The following is an 11,395-nucleotide window of genomic DNA, read 5'->3' as shown; positions in this document are numbered from 1 at the left end:
GTCTGTGTCCATGTGTCAGCCCTGTGATGACCTGGCGACTTGTCCAGGGTGTACCCCGCCTTTCGCCCGTAGTCAGCTGGGATAGGCTCCAGCTTGCCTGCGACCCTGTAGAAGGATAAAGCGGCTAGAGATAATGAGATGAGATGAGACCTAAATATATCACCAAACTCATCATCATAAAAACACTAAATCTAGAGGCTAATTATGGGCTTCACGACTCATTTTAGTGAATCGGTTCTCTTCACTTCTTTTGATTCATCTCCAAAAATCGGTATCCAGAAATAAATAAACAAATATATCAGTCTATCACTGATCCTTACAGTAGCCCATGGTCACTGTGTCCTATTTTTTTTTTCTCCCTCTTTGTCCATAAAACTAGTCTTGTGAAATAATATCAATTTACCTAAAACCACATTTACGATTCGGAATCTAGTTCAATTTCTAATATCACACCATCCTGCTTTATTGATAACAACCACGACAATACAGCAGAGAAAGAAATATTGTTTGAAAACAACAACAACTGCCAGCTTGCAAGTGATTTGTGCTTGTGAATCATTTTGTTCACTCAGCTGAAAGAGTCATTCAAAAGGAACCGACTCTTTAGTGAATCGAACGCTCTGGAGAGTTGATCTGATTTTGAAAGTTTGAGAACTTGTTTATTAAAGGATAGAGCATGAAACCCGGTCATAAAGTTAACGTTTCCTTAAAATCATTATTTAAATAAATGAATAAAAATAATGGGAAATGGACCTGTATGCAAAGTAGCAGTTTAGTTTAATAACCTATATCTGATTGTCCTTTGCTGGTAATAAGTGTCTTTAAAACTTTTTTTTTTTTTTTAGTTATTATTTTTGGATTATTTTTACTGATTCCTGTTTCAGAAATGAAAGTGGAGTATACTGTGTAACATCTAGAAGGAAGAGGACGAGCTCCACCTATCGGCCAAAGAGCAAATGACTAAATGTGCTGTGTGTAAATATGTATTTTAAAAAATGAAGTCTCAAAGGGGGCGGCACAGCAAGGAGGTCCTGGGTTCGAGCCCAGTGGCTGACGGGAGTCTTTCTGTGTGGAGTTTGCATGTTCTCCCCGTGTCCGCGTGGGTTTCCTCCGGGTGCTCTGGTTTCCCCCACAGTCCAAAGACATGCAGGTTAGGTTAACTGGTGACTCTAAATTGACCGTAGGTGTGAATGTGAGTGCGAATGGTTGTCTGTGTCTATGTGTCAGCCCTGTGATGACCTGGCGACTTGTCCAGGGTGTACCTCGCCTCTCACCCATAGTTAGCTGGGATAGGCTCCAGCTTGCCTGCGACCCTGTAGGACAGGTAAGCAGCTACAGGTAATGGATGAATGGATGGAAATATCAAAGGGGGAGGCACAGCAAGAAGGTCCTGGGTTCGAGCCCAGTGGCCGATGAAGGCCTTTCTGTGTGGAGTTTGCATGTTCTCCCCGTGTCCACATGGATTTTCTCTGGGTGCTCCGGTTTCCCCGACAGTCCAAAGACATGCAGGTTAGGCTAATTGGTGGCTCTAAATTGACCGTAGGTGTGAATGTGAGTGTGAATGGTTGTTTGTCTCTATGTGTCAGCCCTGTGATGACCTGGCGACTTGTCCAGGGTGTACCCCGCCTCTCACCCATAGTCAGTTGGGATAGGCTCCAGCTTGCCTGCGACCCTGTAGGACAGGATAAGTGGCTACAGATAATGGATGGATGGAAGTCTCAAAGGTCTGCTTTGTAATAATCAGTGTAAGATAGTGGCCTTGATTAGTCCAGCTTCAGTATTACACTCATCTATAAGGTTCCTCTGATGAAACATGAGAATGAGAGCTTCCTGTCAAGCCACCAATTGCTTAGTCTTTACATCATGAAGAACTGACCTTCCCTTAATAATTCGTTCAAGTTTGATATAATAAAGCTGATTCTTTACACAGATACCCACGAGTTTAACCATACACAATCATGCATTCTTCTCTGTATATGTAGCATAAACAGGTTATGTTGTGACCAAATAAAACCTGCTCCTCCATACTATTCCTCTGTTTCTATGAAGATAAACATTAAACCTGTTTATTACCAACCAAGTGTAGAACCACGATACAATCTGTTCAAATTAAAAATGCTCATGTCAAGAATGTTTTCAATTAAAAGATGTATTACCTGTGACTCACTCAGTGGAAAGCACATACAGCTCTGACTGAAAATAATAACCACACAAGACAAATATTCATTCTGCACTTTTATTTGACCAGCCACAATAAACTTCAGAATTACAACGTGACAGATAACACAGGAGGATTATACATACTACTCCTTAGATTCAGGGCTTGGAGTTAAAAAGCATATAACAGTAACTAGTTTTACTCGTCAACTGTGACTTGATGAAAATAACAAATGGATTTAGGCCAAATCCATCGTAGAGGAGAGTTTAGCCTGTTTAAAAGGTGAAAGCGTTTCAGCTTTTAAGTCCAAACTGAAGAAATGAGGCTGGCACAAAGTTTTATGGATTTAGAAGAAGTTGAGCTTTCCTAATCTTAGTCAGCCAAACAAAAATTGTCACATTAATGTGAAATGGATGTCAAAGTTACTCCGGCAAAGCAACCAATGATAATTATTACTATAATCTCGTTGGTGATGTTGAATCCTGCTTTCAAAAACCTGCTATTTATGGGGAGTTTAGTTCCAATTTGAATCTAATAATCCAGAAGTTCAGTAAGTCCTGACTTATATTTATTAGGTATGTTAGTTGAAGGATGAAAGCGGTTCATTCTACAGACAGGTTTTCTCCCAGCTCTCAAAAAACATGCAGGTCGGTAGCCTAAGTATTGAAATGTCCCCTGGATGTAAAATGAGTCTATGAGAGAGTTGCGTCATCTTCATATCATCCATAAAGAATAAGCAAAGAATTGGTCATGAAACTTGTTGAACTGATTTCAAATTTTATTCTTAACTTAATTGAAACACAATGGATATTGACTGAATTACTGCCTAAAATTCATACAGGTGCCAATGTTGAAGGCAATAAAAGAGCAGTAAGGTGTGTATTAGTGTTCAGTTCACTATAAGATGGCATTAACAAGGAATATTCATCTCACACACACACAGGTACTGCCCTGAAAGGAGACAAATTATTATTTGTGTAGTAGCCCATTATAAAATGCATAAAAAGGTAAACCGTGAGTATTAAAACATCATATTTCTAACAAATATACGTACTAGCAGCTGGGCAGTCAAACTCATTAAAACCTTAATTACAGTTCATGAAGACTGTCTACTCCAGGGATGTCCAATCCTATCCAGAAAGGGCCAGTGTGGGTGCAGGTTTTCTTTACCACCAAGCAGAACCCACACTTGATAGTCTATTGAAAGCCAAGATCAACTATTTAACAGTTATTCCACGAAATCGAGTCGTATATGAGCTGATAGCCGGTGAGGCACGTAGCGCCAAGTCAGCTATAAGCCATGTACAACGAGAGTGAGTGGAATAACTATTTTATTCTATCCACATTCACTGGATTTTGAGAAACAGAGCTTTTTTTCTGGCAAATTCGATAATTAAAAACTTTATACAAAACATCCGGCAAAATCATTTCTGCTTAGAATGTAAACAAACCGGCGAATTGACAGGAGCAATTTGTGAAAAATGCTATAATAATAATTCTTGAAAAATAATTTTTTAAAAAAGATATGTTCTTACCATCTTCCATATTTTGTTGTGTTTTTTTGTATTTTTGGGGTTTTGTTTTTGAGTAGAGTTTTTATTTCGTCCTTGGTTGGTTCAGCAACACGCTCCGCCATTTTGTTTTTCTTTACTCACTGAATATGAGCTGATATCCTAGTAGTAGAGTAGCCAATCAAAGCACACGATTGTTCATGTCCAGTGAATGTGGATAGAATAATTCAGTGTAGCTCTTGCTTGACTGGAATGAAAGCCCACACTATTTTTTTCTGGATAAAATTGGACATCCCTGGTCTAACCAATGTCCTTTAAACACAAAACAGTCTCTAGAGTTTACCGAGAACAGTGTGAAAAACAAAAGGGAAAAAAAAAAACATCCAGTGAGTTCTGAAAGTTCTGAGGTTGGAAAAAGGCCTTGCTGTACGTAGGTCAGGAGAGGGAGAATAGCCACACCGGTTTAAGCTGACTGGAAGGCTATGGTAACTCTTTACAACCATGTTGAGCAGAAAAGCATCCCAGAATGCACAATACATTGAACGATGAGGAGGATACTTGGGCTACAACAGCAGAAGATTATATTAGGTTCTGCAGGAATCTGAGGCTACAGTGGTCACAGGATCACTGAAACTGGACAGCTGAAGATTGGAAAAGGACAAATTTTCAAGTATTTTTGCACCGGTCTGTATAAACTTGAGAGACTGTTGCGTGTGAAAATTCCAGAAGATCAGCAATCTTTGAAATACTCAAATGTGGCTTTATAGTGTAAGTATTAATCCACTTCATATTCCTGCCCCAAGGTGAGGTGAAGGCTTTATGGGAGCTACACTAGGATTAAAAATGTGCATTATTCACTATAAAAAAATGCTGACCCCACACCAGACACCTCAATTCCTAATGTTCAATGCCTTTTCATTTGCTACAGAAGAACACATGAAAAACACTCCTCCATCTCAAAACCAAGAGTAAATCTGAAGCAGTAGGAATACACTCAACTTTGTTGACCTTGCAAGTTGCAACACACAACACTCAGTAAATTAAAAAGCAAAAGACGTTCACACTGATGTTAATAAATGAACACAATAATGAGTTTGTATATGTTTCCATTACCTTTAGCCTAACACCAATATATAGTGCTTACTTTTTCTTATGCAAGTTAAAGCCTTAAATTACAAAAGATTTGTTTAATTCCTGAGTAAATATATGAATTGCATAATGGGACCTAGTTGCTAAAATCCTTACTAACGTTCAGGAATGTGCAGTGCAGCAAATAAATAGGTTTGGGTTATTCACTCACATATTTCCTCAGGAAAAAGCACTGCAATATATAGAGGATATTACACGGTGGTGCGAAGATATGAAGTTTATCTTCAAGTGGTGAACATACAGTATTTCATGAGTAAGCAAAGCAAATGAGTGAAATATTTTTCAACACGAAGATAAACTTCATATCGTCACACAACCGTGTAATGTTCTTTATATTATATAGACACATCCACCAAAAAAAGCAAGTTAATCAAAAGAATTTTAATTTTGAACCAGTTCACCATTTTGACAACGCGTGTCAAGTCAATGGGAAAACACCGGAAGTGACATAATTGGAGTGAAATATCAGGGATTATTGTCCATACAGGACACTTTTTCCATGGAATAAAAACATGTGTTCTGTTCCCTTCTAGCGGGTTTCATTCATTTGGTTTGATAGCATGCAATATTGTTAGCATATCGCTTATCCTCCATGTATTATGTCACTCTACCCAGTGGAGAATGAGTGTTCAATATGGTTAACGATATTACATGTTGACAAGACAACACGCCGTCACACGTCAGAGCACAAATATTCAATGAGAAACTTTCTGCTGCACATGCGCACAATCATCTGTGTTTGCCGGGAAAGAGAAAGACGCGTTGAACACCCGAAAGGCTACCAAAACTTCATTAGATATTCTTCACACATACTGACAAGAGAAAAACATACCAACTCGTCTTCGACTCATTCAGTATCATGCTAGCTGAATGGAATATATCTGATATGCCACAAAAAAAGCCAGCCAGTATTATTTAAATATGTCGCTCAGAGCCGTGATGTATTTTGTATGAAAAATACGAGTTTTTCAACACGAGAAGATAAACTTCATACCTTCAAGCCAACGTGTGATTTTCTTTTTATTCTACAGACACATTCACAAACAAAAAGTACCCAAATTTATCAAAGCAATTCATCGATTTCCTCAAGAGTAACTTATAGAGAAATATGTCACAGTTGTAGTTCTCGATGTCCAGGATATAGTTTGTATGAAAAATACAATTGGCATATTTCCCAGTAAAACACTCATGTCTATATAATAAAAGGCAATATTGTATGGAAATGAGTGTTTTATTGGGAAATACACCACTTGTATTTTTCATACAAATTACATCCCAGACATCGAGAACTACAACTGTGATATATTTCTCTATAAGTCACTCGTGAGGAAATCAATGAATTGTTTTGATAAATTTGGGTACTTTTTGTTTGCGAATGTGTCTGTAGAATAAAAAGAAAATCACATGTTAGCTTGAAGATAAGAAGTTTATCTTCTCGTTTTGAAAAACTCGCATTTTTCATAAAAAAATACATCATGGATCTGAGTAACATAATTCCTGATATTTCACTTCAATTATGTCACTCCCAGTGTTTTCCTGCTGACTAGACGCATGTTGTCAAAATGGCGAACTGGTTCAAAATTAAAATTATTTTGATCAGTGTTTCTCAACCACTGGGCCGCGGCCCATTAGTGGGCCGCAAATTTTTTTTCAAGTCTGAAGCCAAATACTAAGTAGTTCAGGATGTCATATTGTCCCAAATCTGGTAGCTGGTTTGCCAAACACTTTTCACGTGGAATAAATACATTTGTGGATAAATTAAGAACAAGTCTTTATTATTGTCACATTCCTCCTTTGTCTGTGTAGAACGATGTCTGCAGCACCAGGTAGTTTGAGATGTTGGGGAACTCAATGGATGGATAATTTTCCAACTCATAATGAATGAATAACTTTATTTAAACACGATAAGTTGATCAGCAGAGCTGGTGGGGTCGTGCATGTACAGATACAAATAAACACAATCTTTAAAAAAACCCTTAAAATCTGTTGATTATATGTTAATTATCTTCACATTAAGTTAATTAATAGTGTGCATAACTATCATCTTTGTATTTAGTTACAGGTACAACAGGATCAAAATTTATTCTACTGATGTCAAATTTAGCTAGCAAATTTTTCTTTCATAGGAAAAATCCTTCTTTTTTAGCATTTAAGGATCTAATCCCACTGAGTGGTTTCTATATCCACTTCTTTTGAGTGTACTTCTTGGTTTTAATAACTTGCTTGTTTGTTGTACACAAACATGGCAATAAGTTCTTGTGTTAATGGACCAGACTCCACTTTTGGATCATTAATCCCTTTTGACTGAGAATGCTCTGCATACATGGTTTTACACTGGCTTCTGGCACATCAATACAGTTTTAAATACAATACCTACAATTAAAAACAGCTTGTTTTTATTGCATTTATTTAATTCCTGGGCTCCCATCTGTAACAGGGAGTGACGTTATATCCCATTAATACACTTTACAGTATATTATTAGATTCTACTAAAATAGATAGATAAAATAGATGAGGCAAAATATATATATATTTTTTTATGGGCCCCAACTCGTTACAAGTATGAATAGGTGGGCCTCGAAGCAGAAAAGGTTGAGAAAGCTTTTGATTAACTTGCCTGTTTTTTTTTTGTGTGTGACTGTGTCCATATAATATAAACAACATTACATGGTGGTGCAAAGATATTAAGTTTATCTCCTCGTGTTGAAAATATTTTCACTTGTTTGCTTCGTTCACTCATGAATATGTTCACCACTCAAAGGTAAACTTCATATGTTCAAGCAATTGTGTAATATCTTCTATTTACTTTAATCCTCCAATGGAGTTACAGAAAAAAAACTATTTAAAAAAAAGCATTGCATAAAGGACACTGCAGATAACATGGCAGGATTGTAGGGATTTGAGGTAAAAGGCTGAGATTTGCAAATTAAGGGCTCAAGGCTGGTCTCTGGGTCAGGGGTCATCGTCATCACGCCCGTAGCTGATCGGCTTGAGCTGCTGGACGATGTAATCCGCTATCTCCCGGGAGCCAGCCGCTACAACACGGCGGGACATGAGATCAAGAGGACCCCCTGGGAGAGAATTGCATTAATTTATTAGTATTTACGTACACAGACACAGAGTTTAATTGTGCAAAGACTCCTAGATGATGGCGGCCCTGCCTTTGAAATGTCTATTTACATATCTGGCAGATATTTTTAATTCATGTCACCTTACAAGTGAGGCAGAATCCAGTCCAATGCAATGCAAACATTCAGCTGAGCACTGGAGGGTTTAGGGCCTTAACCACTGAGCTACCACTGCTAGAAACAATCCGTGCACAAGTACCTTTCATCATGAAAAGGAAAATGTGATTTCACATCACTACACAAATACAAGATGTAGGAAGAATTACGCCCAAGGTAATGCGTTGATGTATTGTCTTCCTATGCACAGAAAATGAAGGAGAAAGCAATATACCGTCTTTAGATCAAACTCAAACAGGAATTATTATTATTATTAAATACACAGTGGGGCTAAATCCCAAATGGCTTCATACTTGCTCTACACATGGTGTTGTAGAGCCTACCTATAAGCTCGATACAATGCCATTTGAGATTCAAGAGAAGCTTCAATAAGTGCCTGTTGGAAACAAATTACTTACAAGTAAGATTTGTACTTGTAGTATTTAAAGGTCGACTGCCTTTCAGATTTTTAAGGTTTAGATCATAAAAAGAATTTTCCCTGACACCCAATTATTTTTGTTTAGCGGACTGAAAGCTGCTGAATTCGAATCACAGACTTCCAATTTTATTTTTATTAATTTTTTTAAAGAGAACAATTAATGAATTTAGGGCCACGTGGCCCTAAATTCTCCGTCATTTTTTCCTGCTTCACCATGACCCAATTCAAGATACTACGTCATGCATCACGTGCTGGGCTTTCCCCATTCACGCAAGGCATTGTGGGATACAAATTTGAAACAGGAGAGAAAAGGGAGGACGTGAGTGTGCGAATGAAACGTGAAAAACCGACTACAGTAACAGAAAGCGAGAAGAAAAGACATTATGCTATATACGAAAGAAAGGAAACAAAGGACCAAACTAATAAATATTAGCGGTCAGCGAGCACCTCGGTGTGATCAGCTGTTCGTTTAGTGACAGAATGATGAAACTGTCAGTGCACGGCCAAAGGTAAACCTGTAGATGGCAGTAATACAACACTGTGGATGCCAGCTGCCATAAAACCCAAAAGAAGGTGGTAAACCTGCGCATGCGCACACGGACTTCCTCTGTCTGCTTGACTGCGTGAAGCGAGCAATTTCATACACATTATTTGTTAGGGAACCCCCTCAAATTAATTAACTTGCCTGCCACAGAATGGCCTCTTTTTTTGAGATATTACAGAAATAAACATGTATCACAATGACCAAATTTCAGAGGGAATTAAATTTCACCGATTTTATGAAATCAAAAGGCCGTCTAGCTTTAATTAGAAAATTGATACATAATTCATAAGTATGGTACAAACGGCTTGCAATTATTTAGACCTATTTTCCTCAAACGAGTGACAAAGGTCATATGAGTAAATTAATATTCTGCAAGCAACAAATCATGACAGGGCATGCTATAACGTGAAAATAATCAGCAACAGGGTGATGTGATGGTACAAAGCAGAATTAAGGTGATGATACATGGGGCAACTTTTTGGGCAATGTTGCCAGTAATGGACAACCAGGTGCGGCAAATATTTAGGGCAACAGACAACTAGCAACAACCAATTAGATAAGCGCAACTCACAAAAAAAGAAAAAAAAAATCATGAGCTGCCCATCACTTTTAACTTGATGCAAAAGAGCTCACATTATCCCTACATAGCTAGCGATAACATTCAGCTAACTATGTTAGCAAAAACTAGTTAGCTAAGTGCCATTCGGTCTTTATGGAGCAATGGTTAGCTAATGTCAGTTTACACTTAGCCAAATAAATAAATAAATAAATAAATAATCGATGTCTTAATTACAACCTGAGCACATAAAAATAGATGTATGTTGGCTTTCTAAGCATTTGATGAGGTAAATTCACCATTTTGGGTTTACACATAACAACTTAGCGGCATAAAAACATATAAGTTGTCTCTCTTTTTCTTCGTTCCACTGCCGTTGAGACGCCGCCATCTTTGTTGAAAAGTTCAGAAGCTCTCAGGTGGTCATGTGATTCGCTGCTAGCACTCTGATTGAATGATCTTAAAAAGTTGCCCAAAATGATCAAAATCATTCAGATAGAAATTATGTTGCCCGATCTCAATGGGAAAGTGTCGAAGTGCAATTGCCTGGCAACAATGTCCAAAATATAGTTAGTTTTTTCTTTTTTTTTATCAGACATCTAGTTTTTAGGTTTGTTTACCTGACATGTTTCGACGTACAACTGTCGTCTTCCTCAGAGTGTCACCGGATGTTGTTGGTGACGCATCTTTTATCAGCTGATGTTTCCGAAGGCGTGGCCTTCCTGTCTGGTTTGACAGGTCGGTCACGCCTTCTACTGTCTGTTCGTCCCCTGCAAGATGGCACTCCAGGTATGGGAGAGCATGTATGCTCCCTCATCCCGGTTGATGGTCCTCGGGCTCCGCTTACGGATCTCCATGGCCTCCCTGATCCAGCGCTGATGTTTATTATCTTCTGTGCGGATGACTCTGGCATTCCCCCAGTCCATAATATGATTTCCCTTTTGCAGTGACCTGTTATAGCTGACTTATAATTTTCCTGTTGTGCCGAGGACCATCAACCGGGATGAGGGAGCATACATGCTCTCCCGTACCTGGAGTGCCATCTTGCAGGGGACGAACAGACAGTAGAAGGCGTGACCGACCTGTCAAACCAGACAGGAAGGCCACGCCTTCGGAAACATCAGCTGATAAAAGATGCGTCACCAACGACATCCGGTGACACTCTGAGGAAGACGACAGTCGTACGTCGAAACATGTCAGGTAAACAAACCTAAAAACTAGATGTCTGATTAAAAAAAAGAAAAAAAAAACTATATTTAATATATGACATAATGAACGTAATCGAAAGGAAAAAAAAAAAGCCCAAAATGTTGCCCTGTGTATCATCACCTTTACTCTTACCAGTCGACCTGTGTTACAAAGAAATCAGACAAAGCACCAACATCTCTGGCATAAAACTTACTGACACTGGAGACTCCTATCATAACTGTTCGATAAACATCTCCTTAATGAAAGCTTCACTAGATCAATGCCTACATGTTTTTCTCTGGCAAATAACAGCACATTTTATCTGTTTATTATTAGGCTTGGATTATGTAACATGCTCAGCATACAAGTCCCTATGAATAAGCGGTTACTATAGAAATAATAACAGATCAGCGCACTGAGCACACTGTGATTTGCTTTACAGCCAGCAGAGATGCTGTTATAGAAAATTAATCATCACCTTCTGACCAATCAGAGCTGAGAATTCAACAGCACTGTGATAGAAGAATTAAATTTGTATTTAAACTGACATTTATTTCCTTGACTGTTTATTTTTAAGCAATGACCTACAGAAGATTATTGGTTTTCTACAGGTTTATAGTCAGTGT

The 11,395-nt window shown here is 38.3% G+C and overlaps 1 protein-coding gene across 1 annotated transcript in view; it reads right to left on the bottom strand.

Annotated features, from left to right (window-relative positions):
* Positions 1 to 6,572: 6,572 nt before the first annotated feature.
* Positions 6,573 to 11,395, bottom strand: part of impa2 (inositol monophosphatase 2) — a 35,126-nt gene continuing 30,303 nt past the window's right edge. The window contains exon 8 of the mRNA XM_060922464.1: positions 6,573 to 7,889. Coding sequence (XP_060778447.1) covers positions 7,771 to 7,889 — 119 coding nt within the window. The 3' untranslated portion in view covers positions 6,573 to 7,770. The remainder of the gene's footprint in view (positions 7,890 to 11,395) is intronic.

The sequence above is a fragment of the Neoarius graeffei genome, chromosome 5 (genome assembly GCF_027579695.1).
Source record: "Neoarius graeffei isolate fNeoGra1 chromosome 5, fNeoGra1.pri, whole genome shotgun sequence".
Classification (NCBI taxonomy): Eukaryota; Metazoa; Chordata; class Actinopteri; order Siluriformes; family Ariidae; genus Neoarius; species Neoarius graeffei.
Note: the sequence above shows the minus strand (reverse complement) of the source record. Positions and strands in the feature narration are given on the sequence as shown.